This window comes from Falco biarmicus, chromosome 8, assembly GCF_023638135.1.
Source record: "Falco biarmicus isolate bFalBia1 chromosome 8, bFalBia1.pri, whole genome shotgun sequence".
NCBI lineage: Eukaryota > Metazoa > Chordata > Aves > Falconiformes > Falconidae > Falco > Falco biarmicus.
The window spans coordinates 26,356,332-26,382,870 of record NC_079295.1 but is presented as its reverse complement, the minus strand read 5'-3'; the positions used below and the strand labels follow the sequence as shown (position 1 = coordinate 26,382,870).

At 59.6% G+C, this 26,539-nt stretch overlaps 3 protein-coding genes across 6 annotated transcripts; 1 reads left to right on the top strand and 2 right to left on the bottom strand.

Annotated features, from left to right (window-relative positions):
* Positions 1 to 96: 96 nt before the first annotated feature.
* On the bottom strand, positions 97 to 3,963 carry LOC130153364 (tubulin alpha-5 chain). Its single transcript, XM_056347981.1, has 4 exons — positions 3,853 to 3,963; positions 2,012 to 2,234; positions 1,364 to 1,512; positions 97 to 1,147 (listed from the first exon to the last, which is right to left on the bottom strand). Exons 1-4 carry the CDS (start codon positions 3,853 to 3,855, stop codon positions 176 to 178), a joined length of 1,347 nt encoding a protein of 448 aa, XP_056203956.1. The 5' UTR covers positions 3,856 to 3,963; the 3' UTR covers positions 97 to 175.
* On the top strand, positions 2,538 to 26,416 carry DNAJB2 (DnaJ heat shock protein family (Hsp40) member B2). Of its 4 annotated transcripts, none has more exons than XM_056347986.1 (10): positions 20,876 to 21,031; positions 21,971 to 22,060; positions 23,088 to 23,197; positions 23,567 to 23,620; positions 23,772 to 23,888; positions 24,034 to 24,123; positions 24,254 to 24,359; positions 24,488 to 24,558; positions 24,791 to 25,012; positions 25,980 to 26,416. In XM_056347986.1, the coding sequence occupies exons 2-10, from the start codon at positions 21,996 to 21,998 to the stop codon at positions 25,988 to 25,990; spliced, it is 846 nt and encodes a 281-aa protein (XP_056203961.1). In that variant the 5' UTR covers positions 20,876 to 21,031; positions 21,971 to 21,995; the 3' UTR covers positions 25,991 to 26,416. The 4 variants fall into 4 exon arrangements, with proteins under 4 accessions (XP_056203959.1, XP_056203958.1, XP_056203961.1 ...); XM_056347985.1 differs by having other exon boundaries at positions 23,769 to 23,888; XM_056347984.1 differs by lacking the exons at positions 20,876 to 21,031; positions 25,980 to 26,416 and adding an exon at positions 2,538 to 2,713 and having other exon boundaries at positions 23,769 to 23,888; positions 24,791 to 25,973.
* On the bottom strand, positions 5,800 to 9,805 carry LOC130153365 (tubulin alpha-5 chain-like). The gene is made up of 4 exons (XM_056347982.1): positions 9,696 to 9,805; positions 7,322 to 7,544; positions 7,033 to 7,181; positions 5,800 to 6,850 (listed from the first exon to the last, which is right to left on the bottom strand). Exons 1-4 carry the CDS (start codon positions 9,696 to 9,698, stop codon positions 5,879 to 5,881), a joined length of 1,347 nt encoding a protein of 448 aa, XP_056203957.1. The 5' UTR covers positions 9,699 to 9,805; the 3' UTR covers positions 5,800 to 5,878.
* Positions 26,417 to 26,539: the final 123 nt, after the last annotated feature.

The following is a 26,539-nucleotide window of genomic DNA, read 5'->3' as shown; positions in this document are numbered from 1 at the left end:
GAAGCAGAGCAGCACCAGCAGCAGAGCTGAAGCACTCACCACACACCTGACCTGGCAAGGAACTGATACAGCTGGGGGGCTAGTGGGAGACACAGAGGCTCTGAAACGGTTTATTGCAAAGGGTTTCTGCAGGTAACATGGGGAAGGAGCACGGTCCTTTTTGCCAGGGGCTTCTCTACTCCTCGCCCTCCTCTTCGTCTTCGTAGGAGTCCAGGCCCACCTCCTCGTAATCCTTCTCCAGAGCGGCCATGTCTTCCCGTGCCTCGGAGAACTCCCCTTCCTCCATGCCCTCGCCCACGTACCAGTGCACAAAGGCTCGCTTGGCATACATCAGGTCGAACTTGTGGTCCAGGCGAGCCCAGGCCTCAGCGATGGCCGTGGTGTTGCTCAGCATGCAGACAGCGCGCTGCACCTTGGCCAGGTCCCCCCCTGGCACCACCGTGGGTGGCTGGTAGTTGATGCCCACCTTGAAGCCCGTGGGGCACCAGTCCACAAACTGGATGCTGCGCTTGGTCTTGATGGTGGCAATGGCGGCATTGACATCCTTGGGCACCACATCCCCACGGTACAGCAGGCAGCAGGCCATGTACTTGCCATGGCGAGGGTCACACTTCACCATCTGGTTGGCTGGCTCAAAGCAGGAGTTGGTGATCTCAGCCACTGATAGCTGCTCGTGATAAGCCTTCTCTGCAGAGATGACAGGGGCATAGGTGGCCAGGGGGAAGTGAATGCGAGGGTAGGGCACCAGGTTGGTCTGGAACTCAGTCAGGTCAACATTCAGGGCTCCATCAAACCGCAGTGATGCCGTGATGGATGAGACAATTTGGCTGATGAGTCTGTTCAAGTTGGTGTATGTCGGGCGCTCGATATCCAGGTTCCTGCGGCAGATGTCATAGATGGCTTCGTTGTCCACCATAAAGGCACAGTCCGAGTGCTCCAGGGTGGTATGGGTGGTGAGGATGGAGTTGTAGGGCTCCACCACAGCAGTGGAGACCTGTGGTGCAGGGTAGATGGAGAACTCCAGCTTGGACTTCTTGCCGTAGTCAACCGAGAGTCGCTCCATCAACAGGGAGGTGAACCCAGAGCCGGTGCCGCCTCCAAAGCTATGAAACACAAGGAATCCCTGGAGGCCTGTGCACTGGTCAGCCTGTGGAGAGAGAGAGAGATATGATATTGCTCTGAGATGGATTTCTTTGTGAATGTTTGACTGTTCAGAAGTCCTTCAGGACCTGGTCCGTCCCTGCCACGGGCAGCTGCAGATCCCTCCCTCCCAGGGCACAGCAGGGCTTGCAGTGTGCTCTGAGCCCCGGCAGATGCTGGAGCCCAGCCCAGGGGGACACGTCCCCCCACTGCAGTCACCTACCAGCTTCCGGATCCTGTCCAGCACTTGGTCAATGATCTCTTTGCCGATGGTGTAATGCCCACGGGCATAGTTGTTGGCAGCATCCTCCTTGCCAGTGATCAGCTGCTCGGGGTGAAAGAGCTGGCGGTAGATTCCAGCCCGAACTTCATCTAGGGAACAGCAGGGTAGGGTTGAGCCTGGTGGAGGCTGTCGGTTTGAGCCAGCCACCAAGCAGATGAGCCGGTGCAAGCACCCATCCCTTTCCCCGGCTCTGCCTGCCAGTGGCACAGCCAAGGGCCCACACGTCAGCAGGGCCACCACCGGCATCATGTTTCTTTGGCAGGAGGTGACTGCCACCTCCCTGCACGGGAGCTCAGCTTCTCCCATCCATGGGGACCTGCCTGCCAGCAGTGTGCAGCTGCATAGCAGGAGCTGCTGTGCCGGTTGGGCTGGTTTCTCTCTCTGCACATGTGGTAGCGAGACGACCAGCACTGCTGCCTCTAGGACACCTCAAGAACAAAAGCTGGTGCTCAGGTTCGTGGCTTCTCCCAGGGAAAGGAGGGCCCTCGGGTTGAACCCGGTGCAGGATACTGCCAGCAGACCAGGAGCACTAGCTGCTTGCTACTCACCCACAGGTGCACCCCAGGCTGTGCAGATTCCAGCACTCACCAATCACGGTGGGCTCCAGGTCCACGAAGATAGCCCGCGGGACATGCTTCCCAGCCCCCGTCTCACAGAAGAAGGTGGTGAAGGAGTCATCCCCTCCGCCAATGGTTTTGTCACTGGGCATCTGCCCATCGGGCTGGATGCCGTGCTCCAGGCAGTACAGCTCCCAGCAGGTGTTGCCCATCTGGACACCGGCCTGGCCGACGTGGACGGAGATGCACTCGCGCTGGGGAGGGGGAGGCAGGGTCAGATCCTGACACAGCTCTGTCCTGCCCATGCCGCAGGGAGGACTCTGCCTGGTGCTAGTGTCACACAGCCACCCAAACAGGACCTGCTCTGGCCAGTGGCCCCAGGGAGCACATTTTCCTTTGGATGATCTCCTGCATGCCCCTGAGGGGCCCCATGCAGCTGTCATTGCCCTTGGCCATGCACAGGCACCATGCCGGGTCAGGAGCCAGCTCTGGTGTCCCTCCTGTCCAGCTCTTGCTGTGGGCCACCAGCTCCATGGACTCTGCCCGAGGCTGTCCTCCAGCACTGTGGGGAACAGAGCCTGGCCCAGCCACCCTGCCAGGTTCCCTGGCAGCCTCAGCCCCTTCCCAGTGCCGCAACAGCCCAGTGACACATGCTGAGCTGATAGAGGCACATACTTAACCCACGAGGTGCAACCAGCACGGGGGAGCCCCCCTCCTGCTGCTCCAGAGCCAGGTAAGCACTCAGCTTGCTGGGGCAAGGCGCCTTGGGGATGCAGGGGCAGTGGGTGACAGCTAGGGGAGGGCTGGTGGTGAAGCCCAGCAGCCTCCAAGACAGCACAGAAACTCCCTGGGCTGCGCAGTCCCAACCCTGTGCTGCAAAACCTGCGTGGGCAGAAGTGCCAGGGAGCAGGCTGTGAGCTGAAGTGCCTTCTGCACTCCCATCCTGCAGGTGCAGGCCTGCTCCGCTACCCCCGGCATCCTTCCTCTGCTCCCCCTGGCACTCTTGTTCCCCTGCCCCTGGCATCCCTTCTCTGCTAGCCCTAGCACCCTGCTCTCCCGGGCAGGACACCACTACTCAGCCTGGGGGTCCCAGAGCTCCTTGCTCCCACATTCCCGGACTGCATAACGCTCTGAGCTGCGACGGGGTCCGTGCCCTGCTCCAGCGCCGGGGGAGCACAAGGACTCCTGCCTCCCCCGGGAGGGAGGGCAGCCTCAGCCCGCCGGGAAGGGGGGGCAGCCCGGGGCAGGGTCCCGGCAGAGCCCGGTCAGCGCTGCGGCGGGCGGGGCGCTGCGCCTCCTGGTAGGGCCCCGTCCCCCTCCCGAGCCGCTAAATATAGCCCCGGCCGCAGGCGAGGGCAGCGGCGATTGCCCGGTTTAGAGAGCGGCCCCGGCCCGCTCTGCCGCTGCCAGAACCCCCGCGGGACGGGACGGGAGGGACAGGACCCCCAGACACGTTCGCCGCCGCCAGCCCCGACGGGGCGCCCGCTGCCGCGGGGGGAGCCCCGCCGAGCGACCAGCTCTAGCCCCCGGTGCCCGGCTGGCGCCTCCACCCCCGGCAGCTGTCCCCGTCCGTTCGCGGCCACCGTTCCCCACCGGAGGGGTCACCCTCTCCATCCCCAGCCGCCCCTCCTCCCCCCTCGCTGCGTCAGCGGGGGGACCCAGGCGCCCCGGGACCGGTGGTTGCGGAGGGGACACACACACACACACACGACGGGGCAGTAGCGGCGGGGGGACACGGTCAGGGGCCGGTAGGGCTGTCCAAGGTCACAGCGGGGAAGGAGGGGGCGTGTCGCGGCTGCTCTGCCGTGCCCGGTGCTCCGGGGTGTTGCGGCGCCCCCCCGCCGCCGTGCCCTCCGCCCCGCCCGCACTCACCATGCTGCGGCTGGGGGTCCGGGCTCTCCCGGCGACTCGGTGCGGCGGGGCTCAGCGCGGAGCTGCGGCTGCTGCAATCCCCTCCGCAGCGCCTCTTATAGGTGGGAGGGGCTTGGTTCCGTCACGCCCCCTCATTTGGGTACATTTGCATGCGGGGCGGGAGTACCCACCTTGGAGGCAGGGGGAGACTGTCTGTGTCCCTCCCGGCTGCGGAGGAACCCTAAGGTGTGGGGGCCGGAGCTGCCCTCCCTCCTCTGCTGGGAGGAAGCGGTGGGCGTCCAGCCAGGCTGCGGGCAGGAGGTCCGGCCTCCAGACCACAGGGGTTACAAGCGGTGCTCAGCCACCAGGATGGGGCCTGGAGCAGGTACAGCAGTCTCTACACTGCTCTGCCACCAGATCCCCTGGGATTTAGGGACACCTCGAGACCACCTAGGCCTCTACAACAGGAAAAAGTAGGAAAAACATGTTAAGAAATATGCATCAGGCTCTGGAGTTCAAGGTGCTTGCAAACCTCCCTCTGCCATCAGTACTTTGGGGACCTCTGGCTGAGGACTGCTTTTCTCTCCTGATGGGGACAGGCAGGCAGTGCCGCACACCTCCACGAGACTGCAGATCAGCACAGCAAATCTGGGCTGGGGAGCTGGCCCAGCTGCAAAAAAAAAGGGTCATTGCAGCCCATTTGCTGTTAACGACTTGTGACTACACTCAAAGAAGCCGCTCAGTTTGAGCCCCAGCTGGCGCAGCCTCCCCTGCCAGAGCCAGGGCTGATGCTGAGGATGCGTGGACCAGCAACCTGGCTGCTGGCTGGGCAAAAGGCAGAGCCCGGCACCCCCAGCCTTGCACACACCATGCAGCGGGGAAAGGGCTCTGTCCTTGCTGCCAGGGCATGGGTGCACTCACACAGCTGTCCCTGCCCGTGGGGGGTCTGCTGCTCAGTAGACACTGCTGTGTCCCTCTGCGGTGGGGTCCGGATCAGAGGTGCAGGATAACCTTTACAAAAAAAGTAATAGGACACAATTCCCACTCCTGTGTGCTTCCAGCAGCAGAATCAGATCTCTGTGAAGACATGGGGAGAAGGTATCTCTGCAAATGGGGTAACTCCTGGAGGAGCAGGGGTTTTCCTTGCCCCACACTCAGACTTCCGTAAGGAGCGGCTCAGAGTAGCACCTGGCATGAGGGGCAGTGACTCCTGTTTTGGCGCAGCAGCAGGCACCACTCAGTCTGAGCGCAGTGCTCTGGTCACGGGCATGGGAAACAGTGCCAGCAGTCCTGCGCAGTGGGACAAGCACCTGGCCGGGCTCCAGCAATCAGTGCAGCCCGGGGCTGGCTCACACTTTCCCTTCCAGCTGACACGGGAGCATGCTGGGAGGAGGAGGGCAGGGGAGGACAGCCCCTCTGGGTCAACATAGCTGGAGCATTACTGGTAAGCAGGGAAAATTAATCTCTGGACTCAGCGTGCTGGATAATGGGTAACAGAAATCTCCAGTTTGCAGCTGGAGCCAGGAGCTGATGTTTGGACTTCTTGCCATCGGGCAGGGCAGGGACAGGACTCAGCATGGGTACAATGCAGAAGACAAGCTGGGGCTGGCAGAGTGGGGCCACGTGGCCCAGGGCGATGGCAGAGCACCACAGAGTCAGGCAGGGAGCAGGCAGAAGTGCTGCCCAGAAAGAGGACCCCATGCCTGAGCTAGGTACTTCTCCGATCACATCATTAGCACTCCTCTGGATCCCTTTTATGGACGTGCTTGGGCACTTCCCCAGAGCATGCCATGCATCCTGGCCATATCCCCCTGGTACTGGGGCTCTTACATATGTGAGGGGCAAGCCAGAGCTAGAAGAGAGTGCTGGGAGGAAGCAGAGCAGCACCAGCAGCAGAGCTGAAGCACTCACCACACACCTGACCTGGCAAGGAACCGATACAGCTGGGGGGCTAGTGGGAGACACAGAGGCTCTGAAACGGTTTATTGCAAAGGGTTTCTGCAGGTAACATGGGGAAGGAGCACGGTCCTTTTTGCCAGGGGCTTCTCTACTCCTCGCCCTCCTCTTCGTCTTCGTAGGAGTCCAGGCCCACCTCCTCGTAATCCTTCTCCAGAGCGGCCATGTCTTCCCGTGCCTCGGAGAACTCCCCTTCCTCCATGCCCTCGCCCACGTACCAGTGCACAAAGGCTCGCTTGGCATACATCAGGTCGAACTTGTGGTCCAGGCGAGCCCAGGCCTCAGCGATGGCCGTGGTGTTGCTCAGCATGCAGACAGCGCGCTGCACCTTGGCCAGGTCCCCCCCTGGCACCACCGTGGGTGGCTGGTAGTTGATGCCCACCTTGAAGCCCGTGGGGCACCAGTCCACAAACTGGATGCTGCGCTTGGTCTTGATGGTGGCAATGGCGGCATTGACATCCTTGGGCACCACATCCCCACGGTACAGCAGGCAGCAGGCCATGTACTTGCCATGGCGAGGGTCACACTTCACCATCTGGTTGGCTGGCTCAAAGCAGGAGTTGGTGATCTCAGCCACTGATAGCTGCTCGTGATAAGCTCTCTCAGCTGAAACCACAGGAGCGTAGGTGGCCAGGGGGAAGTGGATGCGAGGGTAGGGCACCAGGTTGGTCTGGAACTCAGTCAGATCAACATTCAGGGCTCCATCAAACCGCAGTGATGCCGTGATGGATGAGACAACCTGGCTGATGAGTCTGTTCAAGTTGGTGTATGTCGGGCGCTCGATATCCAGGTTCCTGCGGCAGATGTCATAGATGGCTTCGTTGTCCACCATAAAGGCGCAGTCTGAATGCTCCAACGTGCTGTGGGTGGTAAGGATGGAGTTGTAGGGCTCCACCACAGCAGTGGAGACCTGTGGTGCAGGGTAGATGGAGAACTCCAGCTTGGACTTCTTGCCGTAGTCAACCGAGAGTCGCTCCATCAACAGGGAGGTGAATCCAGAGCCGGTGCCGCCTCCAAAGCTACGAAACACAAGGAATCCCTGGAGGCCTGTGCACTGGTCAGCCTGTGGAGAGAGCCAAGTAAGATTCCTCGAAGCACTGACTTTGCTGGAGGGAAGTTTCAAACTTTTGCTTGGGTAGCTGCAGATCCCTCCCAGGACACAGCAGCACTCGCCCCATGCTCCCACTCCCAGCAGATGCTGGAGCCCAGCCCAGGGGGACACATTCCGCCACTGCAGTCACCTACCAGCTTCCGGATCCTGTCCAGCACTTGGTCAATGATCTCTTTGCCGATGGTGTAATGCCCGCGGGCATAGTTGTTGGCAGCATCCTCCTTGCCAGTGATCATCTGTTCAGGGTGGAAGAGCTGGCGGTAGACTCCTCCCCGAACCTCATCTAGGAGATGTTGGCACAATGTCAGAGATTTTCAAACGGGCCCTAGGAAAAGGCAGCAGGAGCCACCCTACAGAGTGTCCTGCAGTGGGTTGTTCCCAGAGATAGTGACCGCTGTCACTGCCCAGCTGAGGTGCACTCACCAATCACGGTGGGCTCCAGGTCCACGAAGATAGCCCGCGGGACATGCTTCCCAGCCCCCGTCTCACAGAAGAAGGTGGTGAAGGAGTCATCCCCTCCGCCAATGGTTTTGTCACTGGGCATCTGCCCATCGGGCTGGATGCCGTGCTCCAGGCAGTACAGCTCCCAGCAGGTGTTGCCCATCTGGACGCCAGCCTGGCCGACGTGGACGGAGATGCACTCGCGCTGGGGAGGGGGAGGCAGGGTCAGATCCAAGACAGGACCACAAATGCAATCACTACAGGTGGTGCACAACCCCAAAAGGGCAGCCCAGGCCCTTGCCAGCTTGTTTAAGCGACACTGCCATGTAGCCTGGGTGCCTTTTGTGTAGCCTGGGCACCTTTTGTCCATCCCCGTCTGCTGCCCTCTCCCAAATCAGATGCTCTGCCTCCCATCATTGTACTGCCCACCTCAGGGGCCCAGGGAGATGGAGTTGCATCTGCTGGAGCCCAGGACACCAGACCAGCACATTCCCTGGACTGCCCCGACCCACAGCCCTGAGAAGAACCCAGTAACATCTTCTCCATTCTGAACACCCAGATGGCTTAAAGGCTGGGGCCTTGCAGCAGCTCTTCCACCAGCAGCGTTGGAGGCTGAGATAACGGAGTATCACCTGGACCATGGGAGCTGAGGAAGTGACAGCACCGAGGACGGGTGCCTGACAAGGGAGGGATTTGCAGCAGTGAATGGTTGCCATGCTCTGAGGTTTGGCTTCCCTAAATTAGCTCTGGAGGAGGAGGAAGTGTTAGCTGCACTTCTTAACTGAACCACAGTGCTGAGGTGGGAGGGTCCCCTCACCCAGGGCTTCAAGGGCAGCCTCAGGTCCCTCAGGAGAAGCCATGTGGAGGGGGGCTCTGCAGCTTCAATCCCTCCAGGTGAGGCACCTCAGAGCCTGAAGCCCTTTCAACAAGAACCAAAATACTCAGTGCCTCAGCCCTGCTGCTGCCAGGGACTTGGATGTGTCATCAGGCACAACCAAGGCAGAGGAGCATCCAAACCAAACCGGATTTCCAGAGCGATGGGTGCCCTGCTGTGAGTCAGCTGGCAGGACGCCGGTGGAGCCAGCCATTTTGCGCTCGGGAGCACAGCAGTGACTGCCGTCCGAGGAAGTTACAGGGGTTGCAGCAAGTCCTGGCTGTCTGTGTCTATGGTGCTTTTGGTACTGCATTTCAGAGGCAGCAGTGACAGTGAGGGATGACAGAAAAAGAAGCCCTTGATACCCATGGTGAGAGGCAGAAGTCCACCTCCCCATGTTTTCCAAAGCTGAGGTGCAAGGAGCAGCAAAGTGACACCCTGCGTATCCCTCCCAGCAGGTCTATAAAGGTTTTGTAACACAGGGAGCAAACAGTAAGTCCTGAGAAAGCTCCAGGATCTCCAGCAGAAGCGCACAGCGAATGCTTGACACAGCTGCAAGCACCTCTGGATTACCACAAGAAAGACAAAATGAGAAAGGACTTTTCTCTGGTCAAGGAGCTTGTGAACCAGAGCGGGGGTCAGAGTTATGCTGATCACTGCACTTCACCCCACCAACACACTGTGGCCAGGACTGGCTTTGTGGGACGCAGCACTGACAGCAGGCTGGGCAGAGCCCAGCAGCACCAGGGATGCAGCAGTGCTGGTCACCAGCCAGCAGACTCTGTCTTCTTCACGGCAAGGTCTGGCTCAGGAGGGGCAGGGAGCACAGCCCCGCAGGTCAGCAGGCAGGATGGCTGGGCACCCTGGGGCTGGGATGCTCAGCAGAGCAGCTGAGAACTGAGGAGCCGGGGCTTGCAGCAGGGCAGCCCGGAGGCTCACCCACAGCGGTGCCCACCCGTGGGTTGGCCCCCCTCCCCCGAGGCGCGGGGCAGTGGGTGAAGCCACAGCTTGCTGCCGGGGCTCAGCTGTGCGTCTGAAGCACGGGGGGCTGGCAAGCTGGGTGCACTCTCCCCGGCCAGAGGTGTTACCAGGGGAGGCGGGCAGGAACCACCAGAACCACCACTACTAAAAGGCCGAGGAGGAGAGGTGAGAGGGTCAGCCCAAACACCAGCCTCCCTGCACGGCGGGGCTTGGCCGGTGGCCTGCTTGCCTCGGACGGGTGCGAGGGGATGCTCAGAGCAGGGAGGCTCGGACCGCCTGGGAGGGAGCAGCTCAGCAAAGGCTGAAGCCAGGCAGGGACAGGGCGAAGCCCAGCGGGTACTGCCGTCGGCAGCTGCTCGCACCTCTGGGCTTCCAGCAGAGCCCCCGCGGGAAGCTATGGGGGTCGCAGCCTGCTCCGGGGAGGGTCCCGCCGGGGGTCACCCCACTCCAGGGAGTACCCGCAGGGCCGGAGGGAGGGGGCAGCCCGGGGCCGGCACTCACCATGATGCCGCCGCCGCACGACCTGCCTCCCTCGGCTGCCGCAGCTCTGCACGCCGGGACGGCCGCGCCGCCGCCGCCTTATACCGGGGGCGGCACCGACGCTCCGAGGCAGGCCGCCCCGCCCGAGACGGGTCCGTGTGCTTGCATAAATTTGCCTATATTACGCATATTTGCATGCACCTGCATATATGCGGCTGCGCTGCCCGGCAGCCGGCTGGGTGCGTTGGCGGGGACGCGGAGGAGCAGCACCCCTGTCCTGCCATGCAGGGGACACGGGAGACCAGGGGGTCCCCTTGGGGGAAGGGCAGCGGGGCACAAGGGCTGGTCTCGCTTTGCTTGCTGGTCCTGGCGGAGGGGTTCTGCTGTGCAGTGGGACGGTGCCTTCTTGCTGGGTGTCCTGCTGGTGCAAGGCACCGTCCAGGCATTGACCGGGAGAGAAGACTTCAGGAGCTGAGGAAGGAAAGCTAGGGAAGAACCTGGCTCAGGTCTTCCCTCCTGGTGGGAGTGGGTGCTGATGTGATCCCTGGGTGAGCACAGGACTGGGTCTCTGCCAGCCACACAAGGCCCCTGAGGAACACCTGGGAGAGTTTCTGGAGAAAGCATGGGCAGAGGAAACACTGCAGAGACAAGTGCAAGCTTTGCTGGCCTCTTTGGAGATCAGTGAGGACAAAGCAGGAAAACTCTGTCCTGTCCTTTGCCGCAAGCCCCTCAAGGACAGTTGCGCCCCAGAGCTGTACCTGAAAGCCCTGCCTGCTGATAGGCTCCTCCTTCTCCAGCCTGGCTCTGCTGCACCTCCATGGGTTTGATCTGATTTCACACAGTTTTATGAAATTGCCAGTGAGGGGGTGGGCAGAGCTTGGAGTACCTTGAAGGGGGAGTATTGAAGTTTCTTTGCAGTGACTTCACTGATGTCTGCCTTTGCTATGGTGAATAACATGTCCATCCTCTCCTCCCCCCTCCAAAATGCTCACAGCATCCACTCAGGTGTAGAGCCAGCCCTGCCTCTGCCTCTGCCTGAGCCCTCTGGCTTAATGAGTTTTCACTGAAAGGCGCTGTCATCTCTCAGCTCACTCCAAAAGTTGAAAGCTGGACCTAAATTATCCACCCACAATGGCCTTTCTTTGTGCCTGAGTCACCTGGAAAGTGTCACCTTCGCTGATGAACACATGTAAAGTGACTGAAAGCAGTGGTACTGCTGTGAAGCCTGTGCTGGTGTCTAAGCAACACATTTTTGAGACCTGCAGAAATGGCTGAGCCAAGCAATCAGAGCAGGTTTAATCAAGCTGGTGGGGAAAAGGGTTTATTTTTCACAGAGGTGCCCCAGGTTGTGAGTGCTGCTGAACCTGGACAGGATGCTGTTGTGACTAGATAACTCTGGAAATTCCTAAACTCCTCCCTGTGGTATAAATGTCCTTTGAGCGACCTCAGAAATCACTAGATAACACAGGCCATGCTGATGCAGACAGTCCATGAGAGTGAGAGAGTAATTGGTAGCACTGAGGCATCAAAATTTGAGCCCTACAAGTTAATTGGTGTGAAAAGGAGAGATGTGATCATCTTTCCCCATGAAAATCTTTGCCAAGGTGCTCACTGAAATGGGTACTGCATGCCAAGGCGTCACTTCTGGCTGGGTGTCTCCCAGCATCCTCCTTACTTTTATGGTGCTGATTAATTCCGGGGTGTTTATAGCATGAATGCTTTGCAGCAGTGCTTGGAAGCACAATTGTCAGAGCTAGGCAGCAAGAAGGCAGGTAGCTGCACAAGGCTTGAGTGGTTCACCCAACTTCAGAAGATTTGTGTGACAATCTGGTAGCACCTTGGGGTGTAAAATGATGTGATACTTCTCCAAGACATGCCTGGATCTGTTTACATACCATCCTGGTAGAGAGCTGAGGGTGAAACATCCCCAGTTTTTCATTACTGCAGATGCGTGCTCACAGTGAAAATAACCGCTCAGATGCTGTGATGTTGAACAAGCAGGGCAGCAATGACTGACAAGAGAGCCATGAGTCATTCAGAGCTATACATCTCCATGTACCTCTGATCTGAAAAGCCCAAACAGATGCCTAAGCTTTTCTGAAATGCTTAAGAACAGCTGGCTAAATCCAGGAAGCACCAATCAGCTGCATCTTGTCAGTGCCTAACTGCTCAGCAGCCTGCCAGATGCTGGTAGCAGCAGCCTGCAAGCACACGATGGAGGCTGAGCCTGCCCTGGCTGGAAGAAGATTCATCCCGAGGCAACCCCTCTCTCATCTCACAGAGATGTTGCCCACATGCCTAAGATGTCTCTAAACATTTTCAGATCACATCAGAAATCACAAGGTTGCAAGAATTGCTCAGGAATCATTTTCATCACCACTCAGAACAAATTTGGACCCTGCACCAGCACCAAGGGGGGGTACATAAAGCAAGCAAGGCATATTTTAGGCTCGTGAGTCAGAATTCAACCATCTCTTAACAGAAGAAAGGGAAAACCAGACTGAAGATACCCCAGGGGCAGAGCCCTGCACATTGTAGGGGGAAACCCCTGCTTGCTGCTGCACACAGGGCCCAGGAGATCAGCCAGCTCTCGGACAGGTACCTGCTGCTAACAGGAACCCCTTGTCAGCAGAGCTTGCAGTTACCCAAACAAAGCCTCCAAAATAGCTGTCTTCCAGAAGTATGTTAAGGTCTGCCACACCTAAAAGCACCCAGAGCTGAAAGTGGGGAAGAGATGACCTATTCAGAGTCTAGTCTGGTACATGCCATCCACACCCCGGTTCCCTGCTCCCTTCACTGCGGAAAGCCCAAACTGTTGTTCCCACTTTTCAGACCTCAGTTCCACCCGGGCTGTTCCAGGCAGAGCAAATAGTGTCACGGGGCAGTTTGGGGACATGACTCTCTTGGGAAGCTAGAAGAGACCACAGCTGTGCTGTGGGTTCAGGGAGGAAGTCCAGTGCCCTCCACTTTAAGCCCAGCTTGAGGGGAGCACAAGGCAAGCACCAGGTGATGAGGGGTGCTTCAGGAGCAGGGCTCCTCTCTGTGTCTTTAACCTCAGACAAGAGCTTCCCAAAGAGATTGCATCTGTGCCTGCCCTGCTTACCCCTCGCTCCATCCTTGCACAGTTGCCCTGCCCATAATCCTCTTAGCAGTGTGGTTCAGCGGAGAGGTGGAGGAGCTGGGATATGCCTCCAGCCCATCAGTCCCCTGTGCAGTCTGCTCTCCAGCAGTGCCTGCACTGGATGACATGGCAGCACCCTGAGCCCAGAAGCCACAAGGCAGGAGGGAGCTCCTTCAACCTGACAGCTCCCAGAGCCCCGTACAGCCACACACTGCCTCCTGCTTAGCCAAGGACTTGGGCAGCAAACCCAGCTGCTGGGCTGGTAAGCCCAGAAATCCAGTAGTGCTCTGCTGCACGGTGAGTTGTGAAGACAACTTTCTCAAAGCAGAAAGACAGCTCTGTGTTAACACAGGGCAAACAACATTGGCTGGTAAAACTAATGAGTCTGTTGAAAGCATGAGGCTTGCACTGCATCTTGCAGATGCTGTGAGTTCAAGCTAGTCCCTTGCGATGCTAACTGCCCCAGCAGTATCCCAGCAAGCCACTGTGTAGGGTCCCTAAAGCACAGCTTGCTCCAGCATTGTATGTCTTATTGCTGCTGCATTTCCAGCTTGACAGCGTTAGGGACATGCTTTGCCACCATGAAATGTTCTAGCACAGCATGGAGACAGGCAGAAATGTTCCCTTTGCCATTCCCTAAGATATGCATGCCTTGTTAAAGTCAGAAAGGGCCCCTGAGCACCTCATCCTTCCTCTTGAGTAGATAGAGGGGATCTTCATCAGTGGATGTCTTAAATAACCCAAGTGTGGCATTTACTCCTGAAGACCTGCTGGGATGCAGAGAACGGCAGTGATCTGACAGAAGTTCTCTCTGCTGGAGCTGAGCAACAGCAGAGTAATTGCTGGTTCAGATAAAATGAAGTCAATTGTGAAACGCCCGCTGCATTGCCTGGAGCATGTGCTGTGTTACAGGAACAATAAAGCTAATTCCAGATCTTGCTACAGTCCTAAGCCCTGAATCACCGGGCAGTGGCAAGAGCGGGGAGGCACTCCCAGGGATACAGGCAGCCCCGCACGCATGCTGAGCCCCAACCTGCAAGGCTAAGAGGGACTGGCGGACGAGTTTGGACTAGCTCTTTTTCGGGCACAGCAGCCCTGGCTGAGCAGCCTCCCTGGTTCAGAGTCAGCCTCCCTGGCTGCCAGTGTCATCCACCTTTCCTCACATCCTGGGAAAGGCAGCTACACACCCACGGGAGCAAAATAAAGCCTCAGCTGGCTAATTGCAGTGACTTCATATCAGGGTTCTGAGCATGCCTTGTGTGAGCAAGCTGCCTCTGGGCAGGTGATAGAGGGGCTCAGCCTGCTGAGATGTCCCAGTGCTTGCAGGGGATGCCAGTGTTGCAGCACCGGTGGGCTGTGTGGAGGGGCCAGTGCTGCTTTTCCTCTTCTCCAGGAGCTCTTGGAGCTGGCAGTGGGACAAGCAGTGTAGCAATAACTGCAAGCAGAAGTGCAATGAATTCTGCATGGCTGGGTGATGGTAGATGGTAGGAGCTCCTGGCAAAGCACAGGTTACCCCATCAGGCTGAAGGGGCTCTGCATGGCCCAGGCAAGACCGTAGGTATGGTGATGTCTTTATCCCTGACTCTTTGGGCCTTCCTGTCTTATGGGTTCTCAAGAATTGCAACAAAGCTGTGGTCAGCTCTGTTGCAATGCTGCAGAGCGTGCTTATGTGAGCTGGCAGTGATGGGGCAAGAGGCAGCAATCACTTCCCCTGCTCCCAGGAGTACGTCTCATCTGCAGGACTGTGGCTGAGTGCCCAGCCTCTGGGTAGCAGAGAGGATAGGGCAGATTCATCCTGGGCATCTCTGCAGATGCACCCACTCCTTTGAGGTAGATTAACCACTGGCAGGTGGGCAAGTCCAATGTCCCCTGGGAAAGCAAACAATTCCTGGCACAGGAGCAGCTCTTCTCTGCCCTGGTTTTTGGGAAAGAGTTGAGCTTCTGATGGCTGGACAGATGTGAGCAAGGAGGGTTTTGCTTTTGGAAGTGTGTTGTGTGTAATACGAACAGCTTGCCAGCCTGACGGCACTCTGAGAACAGAGCTGGGCCTGGAGAAACTAGCCTGGAGTCTTGGGGATTGCCATAGAATTGTTAAAAGCAGAAAGGAGGTGCTGGCAGCTGGCCAAGCACTAGTGAATGTCAAAAGGAAATGTTTAATGAGATAAAAGATGCATTTAATAACCCAACCTGGCAATGGCTCCCAGGGTACTCCTGCCTGGAGCTGTTTGTGTGCACACAGAGTGTGGTATGCGAAACCAAGGCTGTCCTCCCTACTCCTCCCAGAGCCCTGGGCACTTCGAGCCAGTGGCCTCAGGTCACTGGGCTGAGAGCTTGTGTTCAGTGGTCATCCTGAGGATGCCTGGCTCGAACACATATATGAGAGATTCCTAGCAGAGTTAAGTTGGATGATGAGGGGCTGTGCATGTAAAGCAACAGCTACTTTGCAGGGTTTCCCTATTGTAAGGACTCAGGAGCCTTGGTTTGCTGAGCTCCTATGCCTAATGTGGTCCTCCTCATTAGCAGGATCCATGTCCAGTCACCCTGTGCACCCCAGGGCTGCTGTGCCCTTCCCTGGGTTGGCGTGGCTCTCACGGTGCCATTTAATAGCCCTGCATGGAACACAACCAGGAAGGCTTTATCACCTCCCGAACAACAGGACACGGAGCCTGGCAAGAGATGCGTACCAAGGGCTCCTGCATGTGTTGGGGGACCCTCAGCATCCTTATCAGGCATCAATTGGCCATGGAAAACCCACCTCAGCAAATAAGCCTGGTTTCCATTCTTGAGATGACAGGTCTGCTCAGGGGGAAGGTAGAGATGTAACTGGCTTGTAGTGCAGAGGGTGTCCCAAGGAGTGAGCAGCAGTGTTAGTGTGGTGCCTGGTGAGGCAGCCTGGGGTACCCAAGTGCTGCTTGACAATGGTGAATCATCAGCAAAGGGCTGCCCGTCTTCTGTGGGGATCCCTGCCAGGCACCTCCAGCTTTAATGATTTAATCAATGGTCTTGAAATAAAACCCAAATTACTGCTGATAAAGTTTGAGGGTGGCAAGTGGATGTGCAGAGTAAAAAGTGACAAGACTGCCCGCCCCTTCCTCCAAATTCCCAAATCAATTACTTTGTATTTCACTGTAAAAAAGCAAATTTTCCTGCAATGTGGCCCTTTAATCGGGCAATTCTAAATCATCCTTAATAGCTAATTGTCCCCTTCACTAGCTATTACCACACTAAGCTTCACATTTTTCGAAATTTTTATTAGTCAACATTTCTTATCACTGTGGGCCTTGCACCCACACCTGGGGGTCCGCAGCACAAAGGCCCTCAGCAGTATAGTTCCTGGCTAACAAGCGCACCTTTACTATTGATGCATCTCATATGTCCTTAACAATGTAGTAACATAAACAGGCTGGCTTGGCATGCCGAGGTCAATGTTCTGGGACAATGCAAAAAGTAGATCTGTAAAGACCTTTGGCAGCAGCTATGAGCCTTCTTCTTCCATGGACATGGAAAACAGATTATTCCATCCCTCTTTGCGGCAATATCGTGTTTTATGCAAATGCTGTTATCACTATCTCCTGCCAGCTTCCAAGTAAGGATGTCATGCCGGTGGTGTTGATCTGAATCAGCCAGACATGTAATTGTGCTGAAAGGTGATGACAAGCTTGCATAGCAATACCTGCCTTCCCTGAGACACGGCTGATCAGTACTAAATGCTTTTTTCAGTTTTAATTCTCCGCTGACAGAATCAAAATTAATTCTTAAGTTATTTTTTTCTGGTATTATCAGTAATCTAGAGTTTTCTGGGTCAACCCGTTTATTTTCTTAACGACTGGAATGATTTCTGTCCTTCAGTGCTTTGGAATTACCCCAGTTTTCCTAGCTGTTAAAAATTACCATCAGCAGCTCAATAAGACCCTGTTAGGTCCATTAATAATCTCAGTGTGGGCCTGATGAACTGAAAGTGTCAATTTTAGCAGGTGATGCTTTACACACTGGTTTGTTACAGATGGCATCCAAATTACAGCCTCCTCCATTGTATCCACAGCCTGGTATTTAAGCACCAATGGCTATGGAAAACAGCAGGAGGCTGCTTACTGGCATACTTTTGTGCTTTTTCTTGTTTTCTTCCAATGCAAAGGAATTGAGTGCATCTCCTTTTTTGTTTCACCCTTTTGTTTCCTTTTTCACCTTTGAGCTACGCCTATTAGCGCAAAGGCAACGGGCAAGGCTGGCCATGTAGCTGAAGGGCATGGTGAAGACCAGACAGTGGGTGACCCCAGTCCTACCGGGCACTGAAGAAAAACCTGGCCAAGCCAGCTGGACACAAGGGTCTTGGTGCTTGGGAGTCTGGTTGGGTTGCACCAGCGTGTTGATGTGCATGAGTGACATCAGGTTTTGCTTCTCAATAAAATTCCTTCTTGTCCTTCGTCAGCCACAACTTCTGCTCCCCTCCATGGCTGAAGGGCTCCCCAGCATTAGGAGGGGGTGTGTGGTATCAGCCTTTTCATGACCCCTGATCTCCCTTCCCTTGGGGTCAGTTCTAGACCATGCAGCCCCCACACTCACCCCCCGGTGGTCATGGGATGCCTGGCTCCTCTGCGTCTTGGGATTGTCCAGGCTCTGCGGCCCACCCTGTTATCAACTATGTGCCAGGGACAGGGTGAAACTTCTTACTGCTGTGAAGCTCAGCTGCTGCCTGGGCCCATGCGAGTGCTCGTCATGGATAACCTATTTAGTCGTGGGCTTCTGCCACCTCTGCCAGCCTCTGACGCTGTTGATTTAAAATCTGCAAGCACCTCAGTTTTGCCTGGGTTTTGGCTGGGGCAGCAGCTCTGTCGTCACCGCAGGCATGCACTGCCATGGGGCGGTGCCTGGGATGCACAGCCTGTGTCTATCACATCCCTAAATCTGTCCCAAAGTCATTGCCCTCCTTGAATGAAAGTCACCCTGACTTTGCTGTTTCTCACTTCTCTGTCCTGCTACACCAACTAAAAGCAGCCAGATGACTTTGCCTCTCTGAATACTCCCCAGCTCCTAGAAGGTGTAATTCTAGAAAAGTCAGCTGGGATGAGAACAGAGCATATTAAGAAAGAGATGGGCAGGTGGCTGAGAGCATGGCCATTGAGACAAACACGAGGAGCATCAAAAACATGAGGGTATGGAGAAATCGACTGTGCAGAGAACTCAGAGGAGCTGAGCAGGGCTGTTTAGATGAGATAGCAGGACTGGGGGTAAAAGAACGAATGTGGATTTTAAAAATGTGTGCTCCACTCAAGTGATGTCCTCAGCTGTCACCAGCTGGTGATGTCCCACCCTGGTGCAGCTCTTCCAGGGGTGAGAAAACCCACTGCTCCTACTGACCCCTTTTCTGGAGGCTTCACCGACCCTGTAGCCATGCCCAGAGGTGAGGAGCATGGTCATGGCTGCTGCTGTTGTCTCTCCTGGGAGCGGGCAGGCAGAGGAAGGTGGCACAGAAATGGCATCCAGCAGCCTGCCTCGCTCTGCTCAGCCACTTCTCACTCCATCCCACCAGCTCCAGCTCCTGTTCCCTCCCTGCTGCATCTCCACATGACTGCCCTGGAATGGGGACCTTCCCTCGGGAAGCAGGGAGAAGGGGAGGGAAGAGATGGCTGGCTATGGCTCACTGAGCACTTCACAGCTCAAAATTTGCCAAGAATATGATTTTGCAGTATGTCATTTTGAGTAAGCTGTGAAAGGGTTTGTGTTCTCCTGAGGAAACCAAAAGTTGAAATATTGCTCAGCGCTGAAAAAAAAAATCTCTTTTAATATGTGGTTTGCATAATAATATAGCACGAGTTCATGACGCAATTCAGTTGGCTTCCTAAGAGATCAGGTAACTCGGATTAAAAAAAAAAATTGGTCCTTTGGGGTCCTGCTTCACTCACCCCAAAGGTCTTTTCTCAGAAAGCCTCAAGGAATATTTCATGAGCATTTTTGTGACCCTGGAAAACTAAAAACAGGTTCACAACGCAGCAATCCCCAGAATTTGTGAAGAAACAAAGGTCTTCTTGAGATACGCTCAAGATGCCTGTGCTGGGTTCAAAGCTGGTGTGAGCCAGGCTGGCAGGTGGGTGCACCAGGACTTCGGGCTGACCTAGGAGGAAAGGGCAGGGAAAAGAGGGCAGGGTGCTGTGGCTGAAGGTGTATGCCATGGGAGGCACCAGCAGGTGATGGGCTGCCTCTCTTCGGCTGCTGCGAGGTGGCTGGCTTTGCTGGTTTGAGTAGGGGAGTGACTGTGGCAGCTCTGGGGCAAGGTGTGGTTGGCACCACGTCCTCTCTCCTGCCAGTGCCTCGGTAGGCTACTGCCCAACTCCACATGGCCTCCTATAAGGACATGAGGGAGGTGTAAGTCCTCACTGCATATCCTGATCTCATGGGTGAGGGACACGTGCCATGAAAGCAACAGTAATACATTCCCCTGACTCCAGAGCCCTGGCCAGCATATGGGTCCCTCTCCTTTTCACAGCACGGAAGCCTCCCCATCCGTTGGGCACAGAGTGGGCTGAGACCTGGCAGCTCTGGGACGTCCTTATTCCCACATTAGCTGCAAAAGCATGAGGAAGGAAAGCAACGTGCCGAGACTCGGCTAGGTCCTGGTGGCATATCCTTGGCTTCCCAGTCAGCAGGGTGGGGTCCCTGTGAAGCAGCCTGTGGCTCCATCTAGTGCCCATGCCAGCCGGGCCCGGGCCAGCCCGGCGCCCATTGCTGGGCATAAGCCAAACCAGAGCCCCTGACAGCCAGCGAGGGCACCCTGGCCAGAGGCAGCCACCCCAGGGAGCCCACTCCCTGCTCCTGGTCAGGCAGGTGCCGGAGGGCACTGCTGCAATGGCATCCAGGAGAAAATCCCCAACAGCAGGGAATACTCCAAGCAGTCACTTAAGGAAATCATCAAGTGCTGTCGGATGGCAGGGGACAGGTCTCCCATCCCTTGGGGAGGAGATGCTCCTCGGCACAAGAGATACCCTTGGCATTTCACCTGTGCCGGTTGGTGCTCCCCCAAGCCCACTGCTCGTGGCTGGGGAGGGCTCTTCTCGGGGACGGCTGTCCTGAAACCGTTCCCTGAGGACTGCTGGGAACGGCCTGTCTCAGCACCCAGGTCTCCCCAGCCTGCCGGGTACAGCAGCACTAGGAAAGTTTGCCAGGCTTCCCAGCTAGGGATCTATGGGAGGTGAGGAAGACATCCCAGCTGCAGTGCAGGAGTGGTGGGGCTCCAAAAGGCTCTGGCCCTGCAAAGACCAGGCTTCCTCCTTCTCCCGTGCAGAGAGCCAGAAGGGACAGCATCCCTCTGGCCAAGACACATGCATGGGTGCAGGTGAGTGGCCTCGGGACAGCCCGTGACCCTGCGGATGGGCGAGAACAGCCCCTCTACAGCAGCTGCTGGGCAGGGGCCATGCAGAGAAGAAAGTCCACGTCAAAGCTCCCAGGGGCGGCTGTCCCCTGAGCCCCGGCACCGGGGTGGCTGGCTGCTCCCGGCTCCCCTCGGCCCGGGCAGGGCTGGGAAGGGTGCGGGGCTGGTGATGCTCTGCCGGGGCCGCAGCGGTGCCAGACAGCCCGGGCTCCCGGCGCCCGCCCTCCTGCACGCCCCCGCCGCGGCGGCGGCACGGCCGGGGCAGAGCGCTGAGTCACCCCAGCTGTCCCCTCCCGCGGGCCTTTCCGGCAGGGACCGGCAGGGCAGCTGACCGGGCAGCGGGCCAGGGGCAAGCGGCGCCCGGGTGCCGCCCGGGGAGGAGGGGGTCGGCCGCGGCCCGCAGCGCTCGCAGCACCGGGGGCGGCCGGCGGGGTCAGTGCCCCCCTCGTCGGTGCTGCCCCGGGCGCACACGCAGCCCCTGGGAGCGGAGCCCGGGGCCGCAGGGGGGGCTCCCACCGCCGCCTGATTTTCCCGCGGCGCCTTGCGGGGCCCTGCGGGGGGGGGGGGGGGGGGCGCGGCAGGGCCGGGGGGCAGCGGACCGCGGGGGCCCCGGCCAGGTCCCTCCCCGGGCCGCGGGGACGGAGACCGGGCGGCGGCGAAGGCCCGTGAGCACGCCTCTCTATGACCTCACCCGCCTGAAAAGCGAACGCGTGACGTCACAAGGCGCCGCCGCCGCGGTTGGCTGCAGCTGCCGCTCGTCAGCCGGCGGAGCCCGCCTCCAGGCCCCGCGGCGGCCGGGGGGGGGGGGACGTGCAACGCCGGCCGCGGGCGGCCCGGGGCGGGCGGGAAGGGTTCGGCTGCGGCACTCAGGTGGGCACCGGCTCGGGGCGGGGGTGGGGGGGGGTGCGGAGGGAGAGGGGCGCAAGGGGGCACTGGCGGACCGTGGCGCACCGGGGGAGCTGCGCGCCGGGGCGGCGGGGACGGCGCGGCGGGGTCCCTTTCCGTGCTGCCGCCCCCGCCCCTCCCGGTGGCCTAGATCCGCGGTCGGCAGCCCGGGGCTGGCCGCCGGAGGCGGCGGGGGAGGGGGCGGCGCGGAAACTTCCAGCAGCAGCGCCGGGCCGGGCGGCACCGGGAGCGCCGTGTTTACAGCGGGCCGGGGGGGGCGGTCCCCGGCGGCACCGCCCCGCCGCGCTCCCGGTGCCGCGCTGGGGCTGGCGCCAGCGCCGCCCTCCCCGTCAGCTGATCGCCCGAGCGGCGCGGGCGGGCGGCGAGTACCGGCGGGGGGGTGGAGTGTCGCGGCACCCGGGGGTCGGGGGGGCCTGGAGCAGCGGCATCCCGCTCCCATCCTCGGTCCGGAGCGGGCCGGCCGGCTGAAGTGCCCCGAGGTGCCCGGGGCCGCGGAGGGTCCCCGCTGAGCCCTTAATCCGCTCCAGCCGCTAAGCACCTTAGCGGGCTGCTCCCGCTGCCTCCCCCCCGGCCTGGGACAGAGCCTCCCGGGGGGACAGGAGGGGAGCTGTGGCAGCGGGGTGGACACGTCGCGGGGCCGGGCGGCAGGGATCCCTGTCCCCTTGCTTGGGCAAGTTGGGGGGACGCCGGTGCGGCAGCAGCAAGGGTCCCCGGCTGGGGCTGTGGGTGCATGCAGGTGGCCGAGGCGCCGGCAAGGGTGCTGGGGAGCCGTGTGTAGGGCTGCTGCTGAGCTGCTCTCGGGGGGACCTGCGGGGTGGCTGGGGTGCCCAGGGAGGGCAGAGCAGCCCGCCCATGCCCCCTCACAGCCTGTGGACCCCCTGACGTTGCCTTCCCTCCCCGCAGTGACCCCACGGGACAGCCGCACGTCATGGTGGACTACTACGAAGCGCTGGGGGTGAGCCGCAACGCCACTGCCGACGACATCAAGAAGGCGTAAGTGCGCGGCAGGCGTGCCATTGCCTGTCGGGCAGGTCAGCCTGACCCCCCCCACTACCCTGGCACCTGCAAAGCAGGGGCTCCCTATGAGCCGGTGGAGACAGGGACCAGCTCCAGAGGTGACAATCCAGCCTTTGTTTCCTTTGTGCGGAGGCCAGAGCAGGGCCGGGCTTTGCTGCTGCACAAAGGCATCTCTTGGTGGGGTTTAGTCCCTTTGTCCTTGCTCTCTGCCTGGGGCTGAAGGTGGGAGGTGGGTCCTGCTGGTGTCTGGAGGCATCCCCTCTCTCTGCCAGAGGGTGCGGGGATGACAGGGGCTGGGGCGTGGGGGCTCTGCTAGTGACAGGGTCTGGGGGCCGGTGCTCACAGGGTGGGGAGCACCATGTCCCCTGGTAGGGACATGGGCTGTGTTGGTGGGTCACATGCTGTGCCGCAGGCACTGTAGGGGAGGCCTGGGGATGGACAGAGCCTCCCACAGCTGCTGTCTGGCACCCTGCTGAGGTCTCACTGCTCTCACTGGCATGAGGCATCACCAGGGGGAATAGGTGTGGATGGGTGTCACCTGGGGGTGACAGAGCTCCCTGCTGAGGGGGCTTCCAAAGAGTGGGTGAGAGAAGCAGGGCAGCCTGGGTTAACCCCAGCTAGCTGCAGGCAGGAAGAAAGGGCTGTTTGTGCTCACCTGGACCCAGGAGACCCCCAGCAACCCCTCATCCATGCGTGCCCATGGTGGAGCCCAGGAAGGCTCCAGAGCAAACCTGTAAGCATTGTCCGGAGCCATTGCCAAGGGCAGCTAAGGTGGGCACAGGCTGCACCTCTGGGGTCATGCCACAAATATTTGCTCAGGAGGCAGAAGCAGCAGTCCAGGGAGCTCCCATTTGATGCCTGAAGCTGTAGGGTGTGGGGTGAAGCAGCCTTGGGGTGCCCCTGCCTACAGGGTCGGAGGTGTGCGATTAGAAGGGGGTTGCTGGCCCAGGACTCCCCCAGTACCCAAGGGCTGCTACATGCCCATTGCTGCCTGTCTGTGCAGGTACAGGAAGGCTGCACTGAAATGGCACCCAGATAAAAACCCAGACAACAAGGAGTATGCTGAACAGAGGTTCAAGGAGATCGCCGAGGCGTACGAAGTGCTGTCAGACAGTAAGAGGCCATGGTGCTGTCTCATGTGTCCCCCCCACCCTTGGGACTGCTCACCCTGGCATGTCCTGCTGCTGGGCTCATCAGGTGGCATCCCTGGACATGCCTGGGAGGCAGCTTTACTGCCTGGCTTGTGGGGCCTGGTTACCTTCCCTCAGAACAGGTCTTGGGAGAGATGCTGGGGTGCTGGCCTCCAGGATGAGGTGTCCCCGGCGGGGCTGAGGCTTGTGCATCCTTGCCTGAGGCCCTGACTTGGGTTTGGGAGCAGTGCTGGCATGGCAGGGGCTCATGGCATCCCCCTTGGCCAGGGGAAGCATCGGTGCCCACGCCTGGCAGCCAGCTTCCCCGCAGCCCCCTTTCTTCTCGTTCCAGAACAGAAGCGCGATGTCTATGACCGCTATGGGAAGGATGGACTCATGGGGGCAGGTGAGTGGGTGAGCAGGGCTGTGGGGGTTACTGCAGCTCTGGATATGGCCCCATCTGAAGATCCAGTGTGGGTCTGTGACCCCAGGGCTCCCCACACTTGGGTGTTCCCATCCAGGGCTCTTCTTAACTCTGAGCCTCTTCCCTCCAGCAGGACCAGGGGGGTCCAGGGCTGATGCTGGGGCCCCTGAATTCACATTCACCTTCCGCAGTGCTCACGACGTCTTCCGGGAGTTCTTCGGCGGGCGAGACCCCTTCGCCGACTTCTTTGGTGTGTGTGGGGCATGGGGGTCCAGGGGTGGGCTCAGGGGCAGAGCACATGGCTGGCCCCAGCTTGGGGGTCCCCACAGCAGCGCCCTGCTTCTGGCTTGCCAAGCCGTGGGAGCAGTGCTGATGGCGGGGGCCCTGCCTTTCAGATGAGATGCTGCCCTTCTCTGAGCTGCGAGGACCTGGCCCCCGGCACCATGGGGGTGGCCACTTCTTTTCCCCCTTCCCAGGATCCTCAGGTAGGAGATGCTGCCAGTCTCTACCCAGCAGAGTAGTCCCAGGACACTGCATCCCCCTCTGCAGGGTCCATCCCCTGTCTTTCTTGTGTCTCCCACCCCCTGGCACTGACCTTGTTGCTTCCTTCTCCAGATTTCTTTGCCTCGTCCTTTGGCTCTGGTACCGATGCAGGGCTGGGCTTCCGCTCCGTCTCAACCTCCACCACCTTTGTTAATGGCAGGCGCATCACCACAAAGCGGTGAGGGCAGTGCTGGCCCACCTCATCCCCGTGGACCCCCTCATCAGCAGATCTTGGACCCTGCAGCATGCCACTGCGATGCTCTAGCTGGCTGGCCCTTGACCATCCACTTGTCTGTCTGTCTGCAGGATTATCGAGAACGGGCGGGAGCGGGTGGAAGTGGAGGAGGATGGGAAGCTGAAGTCGATCCACATCGATGGTGAGAAGTGGCATTGCAGACCAACTTGGGATCTGGCAGTGCCACCTCCAAGCACCCTTTCCCTTTGGGGCGTGCTGCATCCAGGCTTGATTTTGGGCTGAGCCCTGGCTGGCCTGGCTTTGGGGATCTGTCAGGGAGGATTCGTGGGGTGGGCAGGAGTTGCTGGGACCTCGTGCCAGCTCTGGAGTGCTGGAGCAGACACGACCCCTGTCCCCTGCCCCTGTTCCCACAGGCGTCCCTGATGACATGGCACTGGGGCTGGAGCTGAGCCGGCGGGAACAGCAAGCCTTCCCCAGCCCACGGCCCCCCTCGCCCCCGCCGCCCACCTCGCACCGACCCCCAAGCTCCTCACCAGTCTGCCTCTACACGGACAGCGAGGACGAGGATGAGGACTTGCAGCTGGCCATGGCCTACAGCCTGTCTGAGATGGAGGCTGCAGGGCACCACCAAGCAGGTGGGCATGGCCCCGGCACCCTGCCGGAACCGGGGGGCAGCCCTGGCACCTCATCCTCCACCCACAGAGCCCGTGGTCCCCAGGGGGGGCCGGAGCGGGAGCTGCGGGGGGCCAGCAGCCCTGCCACAGCGGGGCACGAACCTGCCCCCAAAGCAAAGCAGTGGCACTGCCCCCTGCTCTGAGTGTGGGGCTGGGGTTGTGTCCCCCTCCCCATGGGGCAGGGAGAGGAAAGGGGAGGTGGGGACTTGCTGCCTGGGACTTGGCTCCTGCCTACCCCAGCAAGGGACGAAGTCCCTCCTGCCCTGCCTCCTTGCTGCTGCTCAGGTGGGTGGGTGGCTGGTGGCACCCGGGGGTGGAGGGGCTGCCAGAGTTGGGGGTCATGGCTGGAAGAGCGGCCCTTGGTGGGATCCCGGGAAGAGGGACAGCTCCTTGCCCTGGCTCCTGGAAGCACAGGATGCCCACGGGCAGGTGTGTCCCGGCTCTGCCTGCTCCTCTCTCCCCGCCTGCCCAGCAGAAGGGCAGGGGCCCCAGCTGGTGCCTCCCTGCCCGCTGCCTGCCCCTGCCCAGGCTGGGGAGTACTGGGTCAGGCTCTCCCTCCTTGCCAGAAGGGGTGTGCACGTGGGTTCTGCTTGGTGCCTTGTGTCTGTCTCTCGCCTCTGGATGCTGTCGCTCCTGCCTGTACCCCCTCCTCCTCCTCTGTCCCCCCCGCCATCGCAGAACCTGCCTGGTCACCCCCTTCCCTACGCCTTGCACACCCTGCAGGGCACTGTCCCTCCCTGCTTCCCGCAGCAGTAGTGACCCTCAGTGATGCTCACAGGTGTTCCCACCCTCACCATTGCCCACGGTCCTGCCTTGGCTCTCCTCCTCTTTCTCCTGGGACCTTCCTCCCTCCCTGCCCTCCCCAGCCCTAGTCCAAGGAGGGTTTCACAGGTGCTGTTGTGTCCCCCCCCTCCGCTTGTCTCCCCAGGTGTGTTCTGAGGCTGCTGCGCCCAGGGACCGCGCACGCCTGCTCGCCCACGGAGGCTCTCCCAGCCAGGACTCCGCTTTCTCCCTGCACGGCCACCCCCTGCCACCCCCTTCCCCCAGCACCCTCTGGCTCCGTGGGACGCGGCGGGGTGGGGTGGGGGGCATGACAGGGCTTACAGCCAAGCACTACCAGGGGCTGGGGGGAAGATGCCCCAGACATCACGAGGGCAGGGGGAGGGTGGGGATGGGGGGCTGGAGGGGAGGGGGCTGGAGGGGGATTGCGGTAGATTAGGCTGCGGGAGGTGCTGGCAGCAGGCAGCGAGGGGCAGCACTGCTGGGCTCAGCCAGCGGGGCCGGGCTCTGCCCCCCTCCTTGCTGTAGCCCCCGCTCTCCATGACCCCCTTCTGCTGACAGCTGTCAATAAACCTGTTTGCAGTAGCTAGTGCCTGTGGGGTGTCTCTGAGCTGGGGGCTGCAGGGTCCCCCCTATCCTTCCCTGCAGGCAAGGGGGCGGGGGGCGCGGGGGCAGTCCCAGCTGCACGTGTGCAACAGTTGTGGCGTA